Source organism: Mixophyes fleayi, chromosome 1 (assembly GCF_038048845.1).
Source record: "Mixophyes fleayi isolate aMixFle1 chromosome 1, aMixFle1.hap1, whole genome shotgun sequence".
In the NCBI taxonomy this organism is placed as follows: domain Eukaryota; kingdom Metazoa; phylum Chordata; class Amphibia; order Anura; family Limnodynastidae; genus Mixophyes; species Mixophyes fleayi.
Window position 1 is genome coordinate 135,324,635 of NC_134402.1, and position 25,488 is coordinate 135,350,122.

Sequence of the window (25,488 nt, forward strand, 5' to 3'; positions counted from 1 at the left end):
AATACCAGGCTGCTCTAGATTTGATGGACCTAGTACTTGTCCATTCAGGAGCATTGCCAGGCCTCATAATAAAATTGTGTGGTGGTCCAGCAATGCCACCCTAGCCTCCCGGGCCAATCTTTCTACCTCTTCTGAGCCCGTGTAGTCCGTTGCACTCACTGCACTCTAACTGGCTTAGAAGAGGCCTCCGCTCTGCTCTTTTGAGAGGCAGGCCCCCGGAGTGGGGGTAGCACAACACTGAGTGCCAGTTTGTGATGGCATTCTGTGGCACATCGATCTGAATTGAAACTCCCCTTTAAAGTCAAATACTATAGAATTCTAGAGAATGTGCCAACAAGGCAAATATTTCATAGAACAGTTTTGAAAGTTTCACCCGTCTCAAGCTGACATGAAGGTAAATGCAGATTGACCTGTTCACCCCTCCTGCCAATCAACTACCACTGGTAAATAGACCTTTCAATTGAATGTGAAAATAACCAACCGGCTTCTTGTCATCTATATAGAGAATGTTTCCTGTGTCACTCAGTCAGAAACTAGGATTTGAAAATGTTTAAATACATGCTGGTCACAAATAAAGTATCTGCAGTAAACCCGAGAGGGTAAAACAGTGAGTTGTAATCAGCTGCCACTGCTTATGTGTGTTGGATATTCTAATTATACAGTGCAAATAAAATAAGAAAAAGCATATAGGTAGATTCACCAGTCACCATTTTATTTAATGTCTTCGAAACAAACTTCTTATGATTTTCAAGTATCTATATGATACCTGGGATAGGAGTTAAGCAAACAGGACAATTGCCCTCACTCAGGAATTATCATGGTTCCATTTTAAATAGACTTTCTCCGACTGGACCAGAAGAGTGTACCAGTGAACATCTTCTTAAAGACTCATTGTAAGGTTGAAATTAATGTATTTTATAAAACACACGTTTTCTGATATAAATAACTATAATCTACAATTTCAGGTTATTTGGTTAAAAGGTAATGTCAGCTTACATAAATGATTATACCCTTTTTTTATCATTTAACAATAAAATTATTATACCCTATTGTCCTGCCAGTTCATTCCAAATTACTCTTTAAATTAGCAAACATTTCAAATGCTAGGTAACATTGAATACAGACTGTCCTCTTCATTTGTCATATGTTGCACCAAAAACTACATACCTAATTCCTAATTTCCCCTGTGTCATGATACCGGGTACTCACATGCTAAATGTCCATACCAACCCGTGGAGAATGTGCCCAGGGATTCCCGGAAAGACTTCAGCTCTTACCAGGCTACCTTCAATCTATCACTGCTTTCCAGTACCGTCGACATGGGAACATAGAGAACGCTTAAATGTGTTAATGTCAAATTAGCCAAAGAGCTATAGCACATTTACCAAAGGGTTTAATCAATCACACTACAAGAGGAACGCACAAGGGAACACAATTACAGTACGATACAAGTCTCCTTATAGAAACCGTAGGGTATCCACTTAGGCTTTATACTTGAAAGCATAGTTGCCAAACTTTCCAGGTTGGCCTCCGGGAGTCTCAGGGGTGGGGGAGGGGGGGGCATAAGGGGACAGGGCTAATCGAATCACGTCATTTTGGCCCAATCCCTGTGACATAATGATGCAAACGTCAAATTCCAGTAGAGTCGCAGCACGGAGGATCAAAATCTGCCCAATTTACTAGGATGTTGGCAGATACGGGAGAATTGCCAGCTCTCCCGGGATTCCGGGAGACCTACCCTGAATTTGAGAGTCTCCAGGACATTTCGGGAGAGTTGGCAAATATGTTTTAAAGCAAGGCTACTCTACTATTCCTGCAGCAGTACCTCTTTACTGTCACCCTGCTTACAGCAGGCACACAGATCGGCAAGACCCACAGGAAATGAGGATGAATGAAGAAGGTTGCCGGTATTTGCAATCCTTAGTTGTAACCTCCCTTTCTTTGTAAGTCCAGCAGAGCCAGGATAAAACCTTTCACCAATACTGACATCCAGCTTCACAATCTATGCTGATATCACCTGTGGTCTCTGGGCACAGCCTGTTATCCTGGCTCTGGTTCGCACACTTGTGGCTTCTGAGTACAGAGAGGGAGCTAATTCTCCTTGCTAGCTGATTACCAGCTCTTATCTCCCGGGGCTGAACAGGCACTAACAGCTGCCCATCTAACTCCTGGATCCCTGTTGGCAATGGCTCCACAATGTCTGGAGATAACCGACATGTGCAATGGTTCTCAATGGGTCTTATCAACAATGACTAACTTAGCTCTGGTAACCTTCATGAATTAACCCCAGTTTTTTAGTGTAATCCACAGCATTAGACTTAATACCACTTCCTGTGTGTTAGCCGATACTCTGCATGCATGGTCCCGTTACGAGCAGTGGTAAGAGCCAGCGATTAGCGCACCAATGGAACAGGTTGTGCTTGGATCAAACTAGGCAGGATTGTTCTCACCCCAGGGTAGCTTCATCTCTGTTATAGATGTATGGTTGATATACATGGAGCTACAGTTTAAGCATATATTATACACAACCTCAACATACAATTAAACAAAAACGGGGAATCTTAAGGACATCAGTTTCTGGCTGACTTAACCTTTATTAAACATGCCCTGTACTCACCTCTCCTGGGGGACAAAAAAAGTAGAAACTACTCCAACAAAAGTCCATACTTTGTGCGAAACTAGGCACATGAATGGTTTTAACTACTTGTTTCCAGCTACTGTAGAAGCATCAGAGATGTCTCTAGTGAAATCAAATAACATTAATAAAATGTACAGTCCTGTGTAAACCAACTTTTTAAATTTTGCAACAGTGTAATGTGGAGCTCGTTGACTTCAATTACATCCCTTCCGCCAAGATTAAACATTAACCCATGGGATGAATGTAAAGTGCCTAGCTTAAGCGGGAAAGCATTTTCCACGAAAAACTGGTCAAAAAATGTTGACGAAGACACATTTATGTTTGAAGTAGAGATGAGCGGGCTCGGATATCTGAAATCCGAGCCCACCCGAACGTTGCCGATCCGAGCTGGATCCGAGACAGATCCGGGTATTCCCGCCAATTGCAAAACTGAAACCAAGGCTCTGAGTCATAATCCCGCTGTCGGATCTCGTGATACTCGTATTCTATAAATTCCCCGCTAGCCGCCGCCATCTTCACTCGGGCATTGATCAGGGTAGAGGGAGGTTGTGTTAGGTGGTTCTCTGTCCTGCTATATCTCGTGCTGTACTGTGCTGTGCTGTGCTGTTTCCCCATTATTCCCAAGTTATAAAAAAAAATAAAAAAAATAAAAAAAAAATAATTATAAAAAAAAGAAATTAAAAAAAATATCCAAAAACAATCCTGCAGTATAAGCCCATTGGTACTGCAATATTACAAAGTTCACTGATTCAGCAGTATAAGTCCAGTGGTACTGCTATATTACAAAGTTCACTGATTCAGCAGTATAAGTCCAGTGGTACTGCTATATTACAAAGTTCACTGATTCAGCAGTATAAGTCCAGTGGTACTGCTATATTACAAAGTTCACTAATTCAGCAGTATAAGTCCAGTGGTACTGCTATATTACAAAGTTCACTGATTCTGCAGAATAGACTGGGAATTAGTGGAAATGATTGTTATTGAATGTTATTAAGGTTAATAATAGCGTAGGAGTGAAAATAAACCAAAAAACTTGATTTTAACACTTTTTATGTTTTTTTCAAAAAAAAATCTGAATCCAAAACCTTAAATCCGAACCAAAACCTTTCGTCAGGTGTTTTGCGAAACAAATCCGAACCCAAAACCTCAAGCAAATCCGAATCCAAAACACAAAACACGAGACACCAAAAGTGGCCGGTGCACATCCCTAGTTTGAAGTAGGTTGCAATTAACAAAGTATACTCACTTTGATGAAGTATTTCAGAGATAATGGAATGCCATGATATGGCTGGTTGATATTTTCAAAATTCACTCTAGTTCCCCTTTTTTTAAGATAGGTTTGACGAACAGTGAAAACATTCAAAAAAACCACTGCTATTTTACATAAATTGGCAATGAAGTGGACATGGAGGCTAAAGACGTATTCAAGTCAATAGGCAAAATGGAAAGTAATACTAGCAAGCCTAAATGGATATCACTTAAAGGGGCACATTTATTAATGTTCACATAAAGTGAAAAATAGTTTTCAATCCTTATTGCAATGATAAGGATTGAACTATTTCTCAAATTTATGTACAACTTAGCACAGAAACAGCAGTTCCGATAAACTGCTGTTTCTGTGATAAAAAAAAATCATATTTACCCGCCTCTTCGGAACGCGCTGTCTCCAGATCTCCTCCTCGTCCTCTTCACTTCTCTTCTTACAGCAATTGCGCATCTGCAGTTCGAAGACCTGCACATGCGCACAAACATCTCGCTCTGTCTCTGCAACTATAGTTGCAGAGAGAGTGGTGAGTGACAGGGAGGGATCATGTGATCCCTCCACACATGCGCTGTCCAGCTCTGCTCTTCGGAACAGAGCTGACAGTACTGAAATTTTTCATTTATGATAATGTACGGCAGCCTCAGCTGGTACATTATCATGACAAGTTTCCGAAAAAAACTATTTTTCGGAACTTGTTAGATTGCGAGAGGGAGCAGTCACCATACTATTGAATGGTGACTGCTCCCAAAAACGAAGCAGAATGCAAAGCAGCAGATATCCACGATATCTGCTGCGATGCACCTTTAATAAATATGCGGGACACACAGAGGGCCGTGGATTGTACGGTAAGTGAACAATAGTGCACCATAACTATTTGTTAAATTTGCCCCAAAGGGCGGCTAAACCCTAAAATTGAAATGTTTAGATTTGAACAAAGATGATAAAATACATTGTTTAGTGTTCCACGTACTTTCTACTCAGCTCAGTTAAAATTAACTTTATAACAGACAGATGAAGATCATCCCACATTTTTAGGACAGAGTGGGATTGCATCACATACATGTCAAAAAGTTGATACTGCAGGCATTTAAGTTACTGCGAAATATTAACTTCAAGCAGTCTATAAAATGTATTTCTCCACAGCAAGGACCTCGTGTAATGTGAGCTGCAAGTCCAACTCTTAAGCGTAAAAAGCGATTTTTCAAATTGCACATGTGCAGTAGACAAAGATACGTCTCAGTCTGAGATGTGTCTCCCCCTTACACCTCTTTATGGTGAAAGAGGAGAAATGGGGGAGGTAGTGGGTATGCAGGAGTAAGCAAAGTAATGGAGTGTTATCTGAGTTCAGGTCATGGGAAAACCCTGGTTATACATATATGACTCTACTATCGCTAAGAGCTCATTTGTGTTGGGAGCACTTAGCAAGCTAGTAACAGATGATGAGGATGCCAGGGAGGATCTAAGTGAGCAATAAAGAGAGTGATTGAGGATAGTCTACAGTTCTTTTTCGTTATAATACATTTATTTTTAAAAACAGTGTATATGTTTGATTGACATTTTTCCCTGGTACACTAAAGGTTCCAGCGGGCCTTGTATGACACAGCATGCTGGGCAGCACAGTGGCGTAGTGGTTAGCATGTCTGCCTCACAGCACTGGGGTCATGAGTTCAATTCCCGACCATGGCCCTATCTGTGTGGAGTTTGTATGTTCTCCCTGTGTTTGCGTGGGTTTCCTCCGGGTGCTCCGGTTTCCTCCCACACTCCAAAAACATACTGGTAGGTTAATTGGCTGCAATAAAAAAAAAATAAAAAAAATTGACCCTAGTCTGTCTGCCTGTCTGTGTGTGAGTGCGTGTCTATAGTAGGGAATTTAGACTGTAAGCTCCAATGGGGCAGGGACTGATGTGAATGAGTTCTCTGTACAGCGCTGCGGAATTAGTGGCGCTATATAAATAAATGATGATGATGATGATGATGATGCTGGCACTTGTCTTTCCTCAAGTGCCAGCATGCCCTGGCAGCCATGGGTACACTACAAACGCCTGACTGCTCAAACACATAATGGCATCTTGGGCATGCTGGGACCTGTAGTGCACCACAGACGGAAAAAAAATAATTAAATAAATTTTCAACAATCAACCCACACCCACAGCACCAGGGTGTGGAAAGAGCCCTAGTGGTTTTCATCTTAGAGCTGATTATTCATAGGCCTGGAAGCCTCCATCTCTTGCTGGCACAGTCACCCTAGGGAATCCAGCCCCGTGCCGACAAGCCTAAAGCTTGCCTGGCACCATGGCAGGGGGGCCCACACTACAGGTTTCCCTACTATAGTGCCACCAGCCCTGGCTGGCAAGGACTAGTCCAGGTACTAGTACATTCGGTGGGTGATCTGAACTTTCCATCCCCCCCCCCCTCCTCATTTTGCTAGTACCAGCCTATTATTAAATGTATTTATTGGCCTAATGGGGCTGTGTTACATGATTCGTTTTAAGTGTATCAGACACCTGTAATGTAGGATATGCTTTAAGCAGATCTTATAAAATGTCCACATTTTACATACGATTCCAAGTAATGGTAACTTGCATCCAACTCTACATGAGGCCCCAAGTCTGCAACTTGTCACTCAAACTCTGCCTACTTAGAGGAGCACCTAACATGGAAACCTGCTGCAGAGGAGGGAAAAGCATGGCAGACACATTAGTACCATGCACACTCCAGTTATATTATGTATTTTAGTAAACTCAGTAATACAATCTTTGCAACACAACCTCCAGTAGAGGCTTTAATTGCTCTTTAATGTGTTGCCTTTTCCATTTGAAATGCGTAAATGGCTAATTGTACATTTGTTAATCTGTCAACACCCTCACAAGATTTCATATGCATGGTAGGAAGGATGGAAGAAAGGAAAAGGTCATTGTTAGGGGCAGAATGGACTGGGGAGCAGGGGGCACCTGCTCATCTGGTCCCATTGTGGGCTAACTTGGGCAGGGTCACTGAGCCATCTGCATTATTTTCCTTTAAAATGTTCCCAATAGGCTGCTGAGACAGGTCTTGCACCCCGGGCCAAAACTTGTCAGTCCTCCCCATGCCACAGTACACCTATGTCTGCATTTACTGCAATAGTAGTAGTTGTTAGACCAGGCGCTGTTGTGGAGCCTCGACACCCGCTCTTACCTGCGTGAATCAGGCGAATTGTTTGTCGACCAAAGAAACACCATCAGGGAGTAAATGTATCAAGCTGAGAGTTTTCCGGTGGGTTTGAAAAGTGAAAATGTTGCCTATAGCAACCAATCAGATTCTAGCTATCATTATGTAGAATGTACTAAATAAATGATAGCTAGAATCTGATTGGTTTTTCAAACCCGCCGGAAAACTCTCAGCTTGATACATTTACCCCCAGATCTCAGAAACAGCACAAGAAAAAAAGAGTTGAGTTATCCTATAAAAAACAGTGACTTTGGGCAAACAATAAAATCAGGTTGTCTTGTCTTCTTGCGTTAAGCGTAGTACTATGCACCCGTCAGACTTACAGTCCACCCGTTTATTACCCGTTTATTACCTTGTAACTCACTCGGAGCCCGTATTTCCATTTTGCTGTAGGATTTTATTTATAACAAAGTAGCAGAACAAACGTAACAGCATAACAAAGTAAATGTAGCATATACAAAAATATCATTATACAAAGACTCACCACAATAAATTTTCTGTTCAGGATCTAGTCCCCCAGATTTAGGCTAGGTTTAAGTTCTCTCCCTTTGTTTGCTATCACGAATTTCTTTTCGTATACTTATTGCCACTTAAAACATTCTGTAACACCTTCTTTCAGTCTAATTTAAAGTTTTATTTTTCTGGTTTATAAGAACTACATAAAATCATGCCACATCTATCTTTTTGATTATTACACGGATTATAGTATACCCTTAGCACCTTGGTGCACGTCTAAAGTAGCTCAACGCTAACAAAAACAATATATAAAATGATGAGCAGTATAGCTCAATGATACACCGATTAAGTTTATATTGGGATGTAATATCTACTATTTGTATGCAAGTCATCTAGAAAGATAATGTTACCATACATTGCTTTGTAGAACGATAATGGTTATACAACTCTTTACAATTGAACTGTATCTAGAGAGAAAACACGTATGTGCGTCATTATCTCTGCAAATACTCGGCAATCCCCTTATCATCACCAACAGACACAAAAATTAGTCCAAATGAACATGGCAGGAGATCAGTTTACACTGGTGCCAATCTCAACTCCCTATTTCTCTGCCCTCTGATGCCACCATAGCAGCCAGTTCCTGTTATTCTAATAATCCTTAGCCAGCCAATGAAGTTCTGTCAGAGGGCAACATTCCATGTGAGTGGGAGCAACAGTGATGAAGCATCACTTATGTTAATATACCCTGTAGGTGGATAATTTATGCTAATGAGCCCGGTTGTGTGAGTGCCCTGAGCGGGGAGGTGCTGTCTGCACAGACTGGGCATTGCGTGCTGCTGCTTCTGCTGCTACCACTGACAGCTCGGATATTTAAAGCACACAAGGGGGCAGGAAAACACACACACACTTCACGGAGCTGCTGTTAAAACACGTTTTCCACCTCTCTTCTAAGTCTTTCATTTCACTGCATGTGCTGCCTGCAACTCCATCCTACGGGGAGCAGAGTGCAATAGGGGAAAAAGAAGAGGAAGCAACAAGTCCAATTTGACTGCAGAATCCAGACTAGTGACCACCAGTCGGCACGAACTATACAGGCAACCAGATCTAGTGACTATCACTTTGCACGAACTGCAGAGCCAGCGCTGGTGACCACCTCTCTGCACAGCAAAGTATACTGACCACTAGTTTGCAGAACCAGCAGGATAGAGCACAGTGTCCGCTTGCCTGGCTACTCCAGAGGATCGGGGAATAGCTACTTTCACTCTGCAGACGTATTCCTATCTCTCTCGGACCCCAGACCGGTTGTCTTCTATCTTTTCTACCTTTTGTTGGTGTTGGATTTCTTCCCATGAAAGAAACTCCCGGGCATCTTTCATATTGACGAGGGAGACATTGGGACTAGGCAAGATGTTGGTAAAGGGAGAAACTGGGAATAAAATGGACAACTACCAGGGGTGTAATGGGGGCAAACATGGGGCTGGATCCAGGAGCTGGTGCAGGACTTTGCCCAGCGTGCTGGCTTTGGTGCTGTCTCTTTTGTCTCTAGCATCCTGTCTGTACCTGAACGTAAGAACCAGCGACCTGCAGGGCAGGATGTGGGCTCTGGAGCATGGGGAATCTGGAGAGATCTTCCATGTGCCTGGATTATCTGTGGATCAGCTCAACTCCATAGTACAGGAGAAGGTGGACCGGCTTCTGTCCCAGGTGTGGACGCTTTATATTGCTCATTTAGTTACACTAGGAAACGTGATTTTGTGGGTTAATTTCCCAACTGAGCAAATTGATGGGAGAACAAGATTTGTAACCTCTAAAATAAACATAGACATTCTTATGACATTTAACTAGATGCCTTAGAAATAATATTGTCTTTTTATTTTCTTTGTTTAGAAAAAACAAACAAAAAAACTAAGACAAAAAAGTATCACTTTGAAAATTGTGTAAAAAGTTCAGCTGATTTGATGCCTAAATAGTGCATGTTTTATTTAGGGATATATCTCAATATAAAGTGTATTATTACTTGGCTCACTGTGGTGAACTATTTGAAGTATTAAGAATGTTATAAGCCCCTGAATATGGAACTATTACTGTTGATAAAACCAAATAGTCTATCCAATACTTATCTTTGAAGGACACACCATTAATGCTTGTTACAGTTCATTTTTATCTTGCCACTTTGTATATGTCAATGATTTTTATATTCTTTAATTTTAGGTTTAAATTTGTATAATGCTGATGTTAACTTGATCCAAGCATCCACTACTCTTTCAGTACACTAACTAGAACTTCCTAAACTGAGTTTAAAACCATTCAGAATCTGTTCATCAAGGTTGAAACGTTTATTTTCTAGTGTTTTTTGTCTGTATCATTAACTTTTGTGCAATGTCATGGGTGTGCTACCGCAACAACTTAGCACACTGAATATATATGATACAGAGTATATGATTGCTACATACATATCCATTAGTCAGTTGCACACATGGGTATTTAAATTAAATCAAAAAATAAATGTCAGTATTACTTATATTAAGCATCAATTATACTACTACCACAAAATAGTTGCTTAGCACAAAATATGGCAATTAGTGTAATATGCCAGGTGTAATACAGGTGTAAAATATACCACAGTATTAACAGTTGTAAAAGCAAGTGAAACACATTAGCAGAAAGCTATGCCTTGTAAACTAACATATAAAGTCATAAAAATATACATCACTCATTTATTAATGTTTAATACAACAGCTGTCCAATCAAACATCATATTGGGTTAATTATTTGATAAATTAAACATGTGCTTCATTGTGTAATGAAGTATATTGTTTAATCATTGTTTAAAATTTACAAAACGTGTGTCTATTAATGCTTACAAATATGGCCCTAACTTAATTTACAAATGGCATATGACATTTTATTCTCCAGAGAGACATGTGTTAGCAGTAGATTTTTTTTACTATATTTACTGGAAGTTTTCTCCAACATTATGTTATTCCTTCAGCAAAGAAATACACTCAAGCAATGGTTTAATACCATAACCTGCATAGTAAAGGTACCTATACAGGCTGCAGTTCTACATGACACTTAGGTTGCTTTAGATCTAAATTACCATAAAATAGAACCTATAAGGGCTTCATAAAAATGCTGACTCGATCTTCACCTGAATGGAATCTGAAAACATGGTCAGTCCATGACCTCTTCATCAATTACATGCCGCACAGACAGATTTCCCTGATTTGGGCACACATTAATGCAACCAAATCAGACAGAAATCTGTCAGGTTGGCGTACAGGTTGAACGTCTGGATCTGCCTATGTTTGTGCACCTTATATACAGTTAAATATGTCTGTACAACTGGCCACAGGGGTAGCTCATATATGCCAATTTGGCTGTTTCATAATAAATTGCATAGATATAGCCCTATGTATTCTGATAGTGTTGAACAGGAATAAGTGGATCATATTTTGATCTCAGAATGTAAAATTAAGTTGGTTAGTGATCCCCATTGCTGCATATATGGTAATCACTGATTTGAGAATAGTAATTATCTGTAATACTTTGTGATCCGGTCAATCTGTAAGACACCTAAACAGCTGGATCTCTCCGGATTGCCTTTATACATGCTTAGGCAAATAGCTTAGAGACCATTTCATTCAGATATTGGGATGTATTGCTAAATTGTGTAGTATGTGGTCAGTGTTTTCATGATGTGGATGGTGTCATTGGCTGATTTCTTGTGAGGTTTACCTGGAATCTCTATGTGTCTCTATATCCCCTAGTAGCATAAGTATAGAATATCCGCTATGTAATAATGTGAGCTGCTATGCTTGCTTCTATGCAGAGAGGCATTAATGACTGCTATTGGAATTTCATACTGATCTGCTTTGAATGTGTCATTGATTTGATCCAGCCAGTGATTTGCATCAATTTGTTCTGTGAATTTGGCCAAATAGTCCAACAAGCAATAAAAACTATATTTTTTTCATGAGTGTACCTGTTCAGTTCGCTCATTACTAAGTTAATGGGTGTGATAAATTCTGAAGTCAAAATCCACCAGTCTGACACAAGTGAACAGGCATCTGTCAGTGGACACAGTGCTGTGCTCTTTTCGCTTTTATTTGTGACGTTCTACTTGTTACAGTCAACACTTGCTCTTCGGCATGTCTCACCCCAAGAAGCACAGCATAAAGACTATCAGTAAAGTTAACACTGCATATTATAAAGTGAATGTTTTGATGACCCAAGAGTGCTAGAATTACTGCCCTCGCTATCTCACACTTGATTTATTTGCTTGTTAAATCTAAGTGATCATGTAACCACTATCTTACAAAATATTAACTGTGGAGTGATCTGCTATTTGACCTGGAAGGGAGTGCGTGTCTGGATAAAGTTGAACTTGACAAGTAATTGAGTTGTAATGGGCCAACAGTTCATTCTTCTATACTGTTCCATTTAGAGTGCACTCTAATGCTGCTCCTTCACTACTGAGTTTTCCTGCTGTGTCAACAGAAATGCCTCAGCACTAGACATTATTACATTAATGATGGAAGTTGGGTTATATGGGGTGCAAAATTATACTTAAAATAAAAAGGGAGAACCAGTCATGATTGAAGACATCTGCTGTAGAGCTCCACTCTAGAGCAATAATGGGGCTGCTGACTCTTAATGTGTCATGAATTTAGAGACACCTATGATCACTTCCAAAGAGCAGACAGCAATCATACAGGTGTAGAACCTGTGTTTCCCATGTTTGACATCACCTTGCCTACTTATGTGCATGTCAGGCCTATATATAACCAAGATGGTGTTCTTATGAGCAAAGATAGCTGAGCCTATTAACACACACATAAATAGGCTGTTTGATGGATTGGGTAAACGGTATATTTCACTGTCCAGTGTTTGCATAATGTAACATATTCTTCTGAATGGTCATTCAACCATTTTTTTCTGTGGAGCTCAAATTATATTGGTAGTGCTTTATAAACCCTACTGTACATACATACATACATACATACATACATACTGGGTAGATGTGCACAGGGGCGGGCTGGGCGTCAGGCCGCTCAGTCTGACAGCTGTTTGGGCCGCAACCCCCCCCCCCCCCAGATACAATATTTCCTAAATATTACCAGCGGCTGCATCACAATACACGTGATGCGGTCGCATCATCAATGACGTGGCCGCATCGCGTGTCATGTGATGCTGCACCCCCCGGGCGGAACTTTGCCAGCCCGTTCCTCGATGTGCACTCAGAAAATATAATACTGTAGTTCAATAGCAGATAATTTAATGGATCACACCTTTCTTTTTTACTTTCTATTTCTTCATTAAGTTATGTTTAATATTAGGCTCATAGTATAATGAACAACTAAGTCAAATAAATACAAAATATTTATTCCAATTTTATTCCAAAGAATGCCCTATCTGTCCCAAAGCAACTATTTAACATCTATTTGAATAGACTAAACAATAAAAAAGTTATTAATTGTGAAACTGCAGCATCTGTAAAAACTAACATCTAGGGGTAAATGTATGAAGCTCCGGGTTCTTCAACACCCGCGAGTTCGGCGTCTTCAGCGCTTAAATTTAAAGCGGCCTTGTAAAGGGAAGTTTCCCCTCTACTCGCGGGTGTTGAAGAACCCGGAGCTTCATACATTTACCCCCTAGCCTGGTCATGAAGGGGAGAGGGGGAGAAAACCGTCAGGTCATTAAGTGGTTTAAATGGTCTAGATCTGTTCTGATAATTAGTGGTACCTTCAAAATAAAACCATTTTAGAATGTAAAATACTATATTTACAAACAGTTGTTAATTTGATGGTCTCAAAAATGTACATGTATATTACACACACACTTTTCTATCATATGCATGAGTTAAATACGCTATAATGCTGTATACATTTGTGTTCCCTGTAATGTGCTCAGGCTAAGCCTGTATAAAAGACTGTGAAATCCATCATGCATTCATTTCAAGCATTAACTCTTTTTTATCTACTTTCTTTTCTCTACAGAGGTCATATGAAAACATGGCAAAAATCCGAATCTCAAGAGAAGCCCCGGCAGAGTGTAACTGCCCAGCAGGTAAATGTCATTAGATGATTGACATCTCTTTGCCCTTGGAGGCCTCAGTAATCATAGACAGGCACAGAGTCGCTTAATAGGGCAGAGACAGGGGGTCCAAGTAAAATCACCTCTTATGCTTGGTGTGTTGTGTTTATGTTTTTTGTTGGTCTGTGCTAGAGAGTATTTTTATTATAGCAATTGTTACTTTAAATTTGAAAAGGAAAATTTGTGAAAACGTTTTAAACAACACAACTAATCCATCACTGGTATTGACATTGAGTAAGCAAAATGCCATCTTGCCTTTTGTTTCCGGCACAGAAATAAGCAGTGAAGTGTTGAATTATTATTGGTCGTGTTTACATTTCCGTTCCAATTATACGCTACGCTTGGGTGAGCTCATATCAATTATCAATTTGTGTGTCCATGGGTTTGTAAAATGCTGAATGCAGCAATCGTGATGAAGTCAGATGAAACCTGTATCTATCAGAATTCCAGTGTCTACTGTGTTTAATTTCTCTTTGATTAATTTCTCAGCCTTGAGCAAAAGTTGTGCTTGTTCAACTTAATTTGCTGACCTAGGTGATAAAATATAGGCTGAGTATGTTCATTGAATTTGCACGATAGTAATATAGCGAAGATCACCTTTGACAGCGGCAGCCACAGGCATACACAGTAGCATTGTGTAGAAAGGATTGATGAATGACAGTCCAGGGTTCTGGTGTAAGATGAAAGGCTATGTTTAGGGCTGGAATTCAGGCTGAGGGTCTCTTTCCCCCCTGTGTGCATGTGACAAACGCCGCCTGCATGACAGAGTGCTGGCCCCAAGGAATGAAACAGCCTGTGACAGTTGGCTCTCAGTGTTCAGTACCCCTGGCAGAGCTGTCCCATGCTGCCTCGCTTGCAAATGTAACACATTACATTAGCTGGGGCTGGATTAGTACAACCTCAGCCTGGTGGATATAAGGTCACTGATATGGATTGTGGTATTTGTACTATGTTCACAAACACTGTTGTATTATGTTTTGACAATCTGCTCCTCTATCTATTGGGGTGCTTGCATGCCTAGAGTTATTTTAGGGTACTCTAGAATTAAAGGCATTTAGTATCTTTTCAACTGCATATATTGCAGAAATGGGATTATGTTTGTTTATGTGGCAGATAGCAATATCTTACCTGACACTCTGCGGCATACAATATAGTTGTGCCAGTGGTACGCCTAATAGTATGTAAAATCCTTGAAAATATCTAGGTGCACTCAGATCAAGATGTAGGGCCTGATTCATTAAGGATCTTAACTTAAGAAACGTCTTATTTCAGTCTCCTGGACAAAACCATGTTACAATGCAAGGGGTGCAAAGTAGTATTCTGTTTTGCACATAAGTTAAATACTGACTGTTTTTTCATGTAGCACACAAATATCAACTTTAAATTTCAGTGTACAAATAAGCTATCAAGTATTTGTGTGCTACATGAAAAAACAGTCAGTATTTAACTTATGTGCAAAACAGAATACTAATTTGCACCCCTTGCATTGTAACATGGTTTTGTCCAGGAGACTGAAATAAGAAGTTTCTTAAGTTAAGATCCTTAATGAATCAGGCCCGTAGTTTGTAATTCTGCAACTATAAAATCCACCTATGCCCGTGAGTTTGCATACTGTATTGCTTACAAGTAATTCTGCTTTTCTGCCTCACTGCCACTAGAGCTTAACATTACATCATGTTATAGAGTTGTGCAGAAGGAGGATATCCCTGCCTGCAAGCACTGACTACGACAGGGTGATCTGCAATCACATTGCCAGTGGTACAGTGTGGTTGCCCTTACAGGAAGATCAGGAAGCTGTTTTTTGAGAGGGGGATCAGTGAAATCCGGGGAATTGCTTTAAAAATGTCCCTTCTGCAAATCATATCCTAGTGGTGCCTTATGCTTTTCTGATGGGTTTACAAGTAAAGAAGTGACACTGATTGTGTTTTATTGTACATATAACTAGTAGACTTTTTCATATTCCTTTGGGTTAAGGATGAGTGGGCACCATATTAGTTGCCATGGCAGACAGCAGAATGGTTCGTATAGGCAAACACATAAAGGAAATTACAGTCACCTGTACTCCCCATGAAGATCTGAATTACTTTAAAATAGTGATTTTCAGTCTTACATATGGCCCCCGAACAAAGGATTGCATGTTACAATTACAATTACAAGTAAATAAAGTTGAACAACAGGAATGTGTTTTATTAATAATACAAGTTACATAAACATTTGCAAAATACTCGGTAAAATGTATACTTATATTAGGTGGTTTGTGATGTCATCACTAATATATGGAGACTCCTGTAAAATATAATATATTAAAGTCACTTAAGTCACATGTTGAAAGTGTTCCATAATTGAATGCACAACAGTGACCGTACAAGAGATAATCTCATCATACAAACATATTTCTTTGTTCCAAACTGAAACTTCTTATGTTTTACAGTAGGGAAGTTACCTTATTCAGCCTATATTTCATCTGCAAATAACTATGTGATGCAATGACCTGTGATACCTTTCCTGTGTCAGCATGGAGGATCTTTACTAGGATGCTTGTGAACCACTTGACAGATTCAGCGGCCAGTAATGTCCAGTGATTTGTAAAGCAGTAGTAATATGACATAGTAGTATGTCCAGAGTAATGTGCTTTAATAAACAATCATTATAATTATATGTAATATGCCACCAGTAATAGTAACGCCCACTAATATGCCAGCAGTGACAGTGATGCGCTTTCATAAGCTGTAATACCTATAATATTCCTGCATTAGAAAAAATGCTTAGTAATAAGCCACAAGTACTAGTAATTCCCAACAATATGCCAGCAGAAACAGCACGGCCATTAATAAGCTACCATCAGTAGTAATGACCATTAACATATCAACAGTAGTAGGGATGCCCAATAATATGCCAGCAGTAGGGATTATGCCTGTTAATAATCCTCCAGTAATAATAACACCCAATAATATGTAAGCAACGGTTGCAGTACCATATAATACAGTATCTGTAGTTGTGCCCAGTAATATGCCATCAGTGGTACATTGTCCATTATCCATTTCAAGCACTGCACAAGCAGCTGTACTGCTCTCTTTTTTTGTAGGACTCAGTGATTTAAACAGTCCATAGATTTAATATGAAATACAAGTTAATTGAACAAATCCACAGAATATCTCTGTTATTATTATGAAACAAGGCATATTACTGAAGAGACATACACATCAGTGAATGGCTATCCCTTATAACCTCCCTACTTTCCAGTAGCAAACAGAGCCGTCTTAACAAATGGGCATGCTGGGCAGTTGTCCAGGGGCCCCACGAGCATAGGGGCCCCATAGGCTTGCCAACGTTTCAGTATATTATTCCGGGAGATTTATTCAGAATCTTCAAAACCTCTTTATTAAAACGTTTAGGTAGACTAATCACCTCAGTATCAGCTGTTATCTGTACATGCGATCTTGCTGTTGCAAATACATATCTTGACCTTGACGAAAGCAACGTGAATGTACTAATTGTACGTCATACTTGCCAACCTTTGAAAAGAGAATTCCGGGAGATCCCAGGCGGGGGGCCTGGCTGGAGGGCGGGGGGCAGGCAATCTCGTCATTTTGGCATGGGGGCGGGGCCAAAATGACACGATTCACTGTGAATGGCGTCATTTTGCAAAGTGAGTTCCAGTATGTGGGATATTTGCCTGCTCTCCTGGGAGTTCGGGAGACCTACCTGGATTTCGGGAGTCTCCCGGACATCCCGGGAGAATTTGCAAGTATGTTGTACATAAGCAAAACAAAATCAACACACATACTGTGCCATTTATGTCTGTATGATTTACCAACTGAGTACCATATTTATTTCTTGTTTTTTAACTTCAAGGCTCATGTTATATTGTCCAAACATTTGTGTGGATTAATCTCTTCTGTACAGCATGTTTTTTAACGTTTAAACACTGATTTTGTTGGCAGTACCAATAAATATAAGCTTCATTTTATTCGATTTATAGCGTAATCAATAATTTACTTTTTTTTTCCTGTGAGTGGTTGTGTAGGTAAAGCTCCAGTACACTGCTTTGTCTGAGGGCCTATAATGCTGTTAAGACGGCCCTGGTGACAAACACATGAGAAGTTGTCAGATGTATAGAATAATATGTGTTTCCTCAAGTAATGCATGTTTATATAGTATCAGCAATTAGAACTAGTCATGGACAGATGTCTAGCCAGTAAATATGTACAAAGAGATATAGGGCTAGATTTACTAAGCTGCGGGTTGGTTAAAGTGGGGATGTTGCCTATAGCAACCAATCAGATTCTAGCTGTCATTTTGTAGATAGTACTAAATAAATGAAAGCTAGAATCTGATTGGTTATAGGCAACATCCCCACTTATTCAAACCCGCAGCTTAGTAAATCTAGCCCATAGACTTAATTTTATCTATCTATCTGTCAGCAGCATACCTAGCTCAATTGGGAAGCTTTTATGTGGACCCTGTAATTAGTGCGTAGAGTAATATCGGGATAGTAAGGACCCAGACCAGAAATTATATTTCCACAGTATTCTGTTGAATGTAGAGAAGTAGCTGCAATAAAGATACAAATTTCCTGGACACAATAAATCAAATGCACACATTTTTACAATTAATCAGCTATCTCAGTTGAGGTTATAGTCACCTAGAGATCTGTTTATCAAAGTGACAAAAGCCCTTCACATGATTTAAGGCTTTTTCCTGTTTATCAAAGCCCACATCCTGGTGATGACCAGTGCTGGCGGTAGCCTTCACCTCTCCAGTCATGCACCCCATATAAAGCATGGGGAAGCCTATGTATCATGAACAGATGGGGTACAGGGTACCCATCCCTCAAATATACTGCTGCTGTATTCCAGCTGCTGATGCCATCACAGGATGGTGTTAGCCAAGGGGGCAGCAAGAGGTTAGAGTACTCGCTGCCAGCCAGTGTGCCCGTGGAGCTGAGCTGCACTCAGCTACCCCAACGACATATTTTTAACTAATTTGCCCTAAGATTTTCTTTTGCTGCGGTAAGCACTCCTAATAACCAGATATGGCTGCATTCTGTCCCCCTTTGCTACAGTCACTTATTAATAGGTATCAGATGATTGACACAGTATACATCAAGAAGATTGATTAGAGGACAGCGCACAGTATGTAGGTCTTGGACTGCTATGGATATCTTTGCCTCGTTTATCTTTCCATACTCATTGCCTATCTCACCTGACTTGCATGCTGTGTTTATGATGAAACAGGGTCTTTTCATTTTACTTATAGAGTCTTCTTTCTCTCACCATTACCACATACCTAGAAATGCAGAAAAAGTTCCACCCATCTTTAACACTGAAAGAGTTAAACTATTTATCGTTTATTTTTTAGTGTATTTCGTATATAACGAGCATTTTGCAGTTGTTAGGGTTAACACACAGGCAGTACATACCATTTCCACATTTCTGTTATATTGCAATCATTATATTCTGCTAAGTTGTAAGCCTGCTTTTTACATTATCTCCCGGATTGCCTAAAGCTGGATCTTGTGCCCACCCTCTGTGACTTTAATACGTAAATTTCTATTCCCTTTCACTACATGCAAGCATACATATCTCATCCCCACACACACGCAGGAGACACCGTGCGTCATGTCAGGAACACTGGGTTTGAGCCAAACATTTGCATGCACCTTCCTGATGTGAGCCTGTGGACTGATGGTCCTGTCTGGAACACTGACCTTAAATAGGTTTACAGCTAATATAACCAGCAAAAAATAGGGCACGTGTTGAAAGCGTTTTCTTTAATGTATGGTTAAGAAACCAGGAACAAAAGAGATGGTAATATTTAAACATGCTGTGCTGATTTAAATCACATCAAAGTTTATAGAGGAGCCCTTACAGATTGCTTGAAAACCCTTCCACATCACACTGTGTAATGTAATACAAATCAATTCACAGGGGATCATTCCCAAAAGCTGAGGTAGCTGTTAGGCTCCTGGTAAGTCCACTGAAGTAAAAAAAAATATGAAATTTTACTCTGTAAAATATCCTGTTCATAGACATGGAACATTTCAAGATCTCCTAGTAGTAAGAGCAAGCATCTCACAGCTGACACCATTGCTGTGATTGGAAGCTGACCTTCAGAGTGGAAATGTTCTGGGTCTTCCGGTGGTGCAGGGTCAGGCAAACTTTATCCTCTTGAGCGTTCCCTGGTGTTACTAACTGAAAGGTTACTGACATCATTGGAAGATTAACTAAAAGCATCTTCTAAAATGCTAAGATTAGTGAGGATGTTCAAATGGGAAACAGCACTCAAAAATAAATTAGATTGAGTTAATAGTTCCTCTTACTACCTCGGTGAGATCTGCAACTTATGTTTTCAGGGAATGGAATATGGAATGAATTAAAGGCACAAAAAGCTTTAGGAAAACAAAATAAAAACCAAGGCATGATAATATAAACATATAAGACAAGCATTTTAACCAGTGACTTCCTATGATATTGTAGGGCTTCTCAGGGTCATTTTAATAAAGGGACTAAAGGAGCCATTGCCCAGGGCCTACCAAGACAGGGGGTCCACCATTAAACCTCCTAATTGAATCTGGATTGGTGATGCCCTTAGAGCATTTGTATTGGGTCCTAGAAAGACAATTGACCCCTTGTTTAAAACAGGAGAATCTACTCTTTTTAAGTGTGTAACATGAAAAAGTTAAAGTAAAAAAAAACAACAACTAAATATTAGCCTCAACCTCAGCTCCGTTTATCAGTACATCAAGAGGCAAAAGTAGGTATTTTTTTCTGGCAGATGTGGTGTATACTAATTCTAAGCTCATAGCTCCTCTATATCTGAGGGATGGGTACCAGTCTCTTTAGAGTTTTTCAGAATATTCCATTGCACACTCTACTTGCTGACAGATACTTTGATTTTATTTTCAGCAGAGCATCTATAACCTAAAACCCAAGAATAGTGACAGGATAAGTTTACTATGCCCCCCACTTGACCATGATATTCTGTGCTTCCCACATGACCATGTTTTTCTGTGCCCCCCACATGACCATGTTTTTCTGTGCTCCCCACTTGACCATGTTATTCTATGCTCCCCACTTGACCATGTTATTCTGTGCCCCCCACTTGACCATGTTATTCTGTGCCCCCAACTTGACCATGTTATTCTATGCCCCCAACTGGACCATGTTATTCTGTGCCCCCCACTGGACCATGTTATTCTGTGCCCCTCACTTGACCATGTTATTCGGTCTATAGCTGGTTTCCTGTAACTAGTAATCACTGACTAGTCCTATTGGTGTCTCTTGATCCACCAAGCCATGCACCAACTCTGTGAGTGTCATTTATCACCCAAGGTGGTGTTTCCAATTGTAGAAAGGTAGTCACTGCCACCAGTAGGCTTCTTCACCAGCAACCAGGATCTGCTCACAAAACTGTTTTTAAAACATTTTGTTTTAAAAAAAACAAACATCTGTGGTTTTAAAGCAAGACTGTTCATACGTTCAGAGATATTAAACTCAAAAGCGTACGAAAGTCAGATCTGAATAACGTTTAACCACATGTAATTACAGTTAATTAAATTAAAGTTTCACTACACACAAAATATTTCCCAGCAGTTGTAGGATTTAACTGAAAACACAGTCAATGCAATCTCTGTCTCCCACTCTCTGCCTCTCCAGTCACAACAGCTTATAAATGTATGCATAAGGAGAGAGCTGATAGGCTCAAGTAATGTCTACGAGACTCGGTCTGGAGTTTCCATGTGTCTCTGTTGCCTTAGAAATTAAAGCAAAGTATGTGAAAGTTGAATTCACTACTAGAATAAAGGAAGTGCAGGAGCTGGGGAGCCATTCAAAGACACCTGTTAACTAGATTGGTGCACAATAGATGATTGTTTGTCAATTTTTCAATACATATTGCATATGGTATACCTGCAAACCCAATTCCATACAAAGCCCTGGTTTATGGATGAGGCTGTCGGTCTTACATAGATAAGGTACACGTACAACTCTCTCGACACATAATGGAATGCCAGGAGTTGCACAGTATATTGATGTCATGGTTTGCGATCCTGGTGACTACCAGATGTCATTGCATATGTTATTTTCATTAGAGGTATGCTAGACAATGGCCACATGTACACTTAAATAAAATCAATAACATAATTTTAGTGGGCTATAGTAAAGTATTATTTTATGTTTTCCGTATGTGTCTTTCATAATCTTATAAGTAAAAAAAAAAATTAAAACCATGACGATTGTTCTTTATTTGATTTTATGTTTTTGTTATATGGTCACGTGAGGGAGGACTCTAGGGGAAAAGCAAAATAAAAACTTAGCTTATTGTTAAAAGGGAATTGTTGAAAAAAAATGACAAAAAAAAAATCACACCACATCAATCTGCACAAACTTCTCCTTAATAACAGGACCTCGGCTTTGTGGGGGCTTTATTCATGAGTTGCCTGGTTTAACTGGATTTTATATGTCTTGAGCACATATAACACATGAACGTGGTTAGCGATTTTAGGCCTGTGTGGAACTACAAGACCCAGCATGGTATACCAACAGTACCACACCAGCTACAGCGCTACAGGCTATTTCTGAATAGTGTAGAGAAATTGCCCTGTCAGTATCTCATGTATCACCTGTACTTTTAAATGTGCCAAGATTTATATGCATTATTGAATCCTTTCATCATTTATACTGTACTCTTATCCATCACTGAAGCTTGAGTCATTCCTGGCTGTTGCATTGACTTTATAAATATGATTCTCAAACTGGATTATTTCTTCTTTTCTTCATTGGTTTTCTAAAGCATCCAGCCTCATTGAGCACTTCAAAGACTGATCCCAGCTGTCACCCCTATTTTCATAAGATTTAATACTAGTATATATTTTTCCCATTGTAGTTTTAAAACTGACCTCTTTAAAAGCCTATAGTAATTTTACAATATATTTACTTTAAATAGATTGTAATATAGTCAACCGTTGCGGCACTGTTGGCTCAGTGGTTAGCACTTCTGACTCACAACACGGGGGTCATGAGTTCAATTCCCAATCATGGCCTTATCTGTGAGGAGTTTGTATGTTCTCCCTGTGTTTGCATGGGTTTCCTACGGGTACTGTCAAATTTTACCCTAGTCTCTCCCTCTCTGAGTGTATATGTTAGGGAATTTAGACTGTAAGCTCCAATGAGGCAGGGACTGAGTTCTCTGTACAGTGCTGCGGAATTAGTTTATTCATTTATTATCGTGCGCTATATAAATAAATGGTGATGATGATGAATATAGTCTACTGAATGTTCCAAAGCTTTTAGGAAAGTAAAAAATTGCCAAATAGATACCGAATATAGTTCTTAATTAGAGGACCTCAAGGGAATACGGCAAACACCGGCAACACCTTTACTCGGCTTTCAGTTATATTCATTAATACGTTGATATATCTTATTAGACTTCTGAGCACACAAAAACACAATGTATTAGACAAGACAGAAACACCACAACACCTCTGCTAATAAAACACTATCAGCCACACAAGAATAGATATAAAGATGAATACAATTATATGCAATTTGGAAATCACATAGATACATTTCATAGTCAGTAAAACGAAGTTTATATAAATAAACATCTATGTACTAGAGTATAGTTGTAAGGAAAGTGCAGAAATTCCTTTAACAGCAAGAATTGCTCATAAATTATCATTTTTAAAGCTACTCTACCACCTGGTAAAATGATCACGTAACCAGCAAAACAATATAGTTCGCCAACTTAATGCAGTGTAGGGAATGAGAAGAAGGACCAATCACAAGCCGCAGTCTGTCTCTCGCCGTCAGTGCAGGTTTAGGTCTTGAAAACTGAATAGTTTCTTGGAAAGGCTTTTATTTATTTGAATATACTACTGCACTTTCAGAGATCAGGCTCCGTCTTGTTTTGATGTACATCCAAATCCAGTGCCTCATTAAACTAAGCATGTCACAATGAATTAATATTCTCTTACTCAATTGTAAAAAAGAAAGTACTACCAGTTTAACATGATACCCAGTTAGCGAGATAGCATGGAAGGTCAGAGTTTATATATGCTTGGATTCATAATAGTAAACCAGGACACTATTTAAAAAAAATGATGTCATACAATAGAGTTTAGAAAAGATGTCATGGGAAGGTTGGGGACACAAAACTGCCAGCTGGACAGCCCTTTTTACGAAATAAAATGATTATATATTTAAGATTGCATTTTGCAGTAAGATATCGACGCTTTCTGTGTCGCTTGGAAGGTGATGTAAACCCTTATCTGACAGATACTTGCATCATTACTGGAAATTTTATATAGCTTGATACATATTTGTGGGGCACTGTCCGTGAATCTAATATATGTAGGAGAATATTAGATACTATAAAACAATATGTAAAATGTATGCGTCTTCATGCCATGCAGTATGTACTAGGTTCCTAAGAATTGTGACCATCACATACAGCGCATCAGGATGAAATATATTTTAGTGGTGCATTGTCAATTAGACTTGGCTAATGTTATATATCTATGTGTATGCTTAACTGTGGGACACATGGATGTTTTCTATAATGCTTTAATGTATCTGCTGTTATACCTGTTCTCACCCAGCTATCATTGTAATCACAGCACATGTCTGAGACGTAGCCCTACTGAGTCTATCACTGTTTACATCAGTACATAGTCACACAGGGAACTTGGCAGAAGGAGACTTTTCCCCAGTTTCTCTTTGGTCCCCCTTATAGTTACATATTGCTGACATGATTTATGGTACATCTGCTCCAATAAATACATCTGCTTTGTATTTTTCTCATTGTTTTTTCTACTCAGTTTACATGAAGCATTTTCTTTGAACAAAGGCTTCTGGATAGTGATATGCGAATAAGCCTTCATTGACATAAGCACTGTTAGGGGCATTTCAACAAATGTAATAAAAGTCATCAAAACAAAAATGAGATTAAATTGGGCAGAATTTTAAAGCAAAAATGTTTCAATTAATAATGGAGATTGTCTTAAAGTTGAAGTAGGTTGGATTTTCAGGTCACATTTCACCCTTACAACCTTTTCAGGTGTATCCATAACCCGGTAAAACTAGGTGCATATTGATTCCCAAGGACAATTCCAAGGACCATTCATAGTGATAACATTAACTGATAAAGAAGGAAACAGGACCCTGTATGTTCAAAAAGGTTGTTCAGACTTTTTTTTCTTAATATGTCACCTTTGTGACCCCTTATTCTGCTGGGTGGGTGCATCTAAGCTTGTCACTCGCTGTGGAGGCAAAACTTGGAGCACTATAATACCCATCATGACATGTTAACTAAACTGTGTTATAATATAATTATAATCTTATACGTATCTATATAGAGTTTTAGGGCCTATTTAGGAAGCCCTAAACCAAAGAGCCTAACACAGGAGATATCGGAGATATCTCCTGCATTAGGCAAATTACCGCATTGACCACAGTCTCCATAATAGTCAATGGGGATTGCAGTCTGGGCAATTTTATCTTAAGATGGTATTAGCCATTAAATCTTATGGTGAGAGCACAGGAGAGGAGAGACAGATATCGGGAGTTTTAAGGTAAGTGAAGTCATCGCCAGGACAGCCTCCTATCAGATGATTTTTTTTAAGTAAATGCTTACCAAAAATCATCTGTCATTTGTTCCGGGATCAAGCTCCGAAAAACTAAGCAATTTGCATAAACCGCAGTCTTTATTGAGAATTATGGGGACTGCGGTATTGTGCGATACATTTCCTAATTCAGGAGATATCTTCTGCGTTAGGCTTTTGTTGAGTTTTGACTATACTTAAAAATGCCTAAACCATGCGAAA

The 25,488-nt window shown here is 39.4% G+C and overlaps 1 protein-coding gene across 1 annotated transcript in view; it reads left to right on the top strand.

The window, feature by feature from the left end:
• Window positions 1-8,423: 8,423 nt before the first annotated feature.
• The window catches only part of COL25A1 (collagen type XXV alpha 1 chain), a 369,306-nt gene continuing 352,241 nt past the window's right edge, over window positions 8,424-25,488 (top strand). Inside the window, exons 1-2 of the mRNA XM_075200693.1 lie at window positions 8,424-9,272; window positions 13,568-13,637. Coding sequence (XP_075056794.1) covers window positions 8,976-9,272; window positions 13,568-13,637 — 367 coding nt within the window. The 5' untranslated portion in view covers window positions 8,424-8,975. The remainder of the gene's footprint in view (window positions 9,273-13,567; window positions 13,638-25,488) is intronic.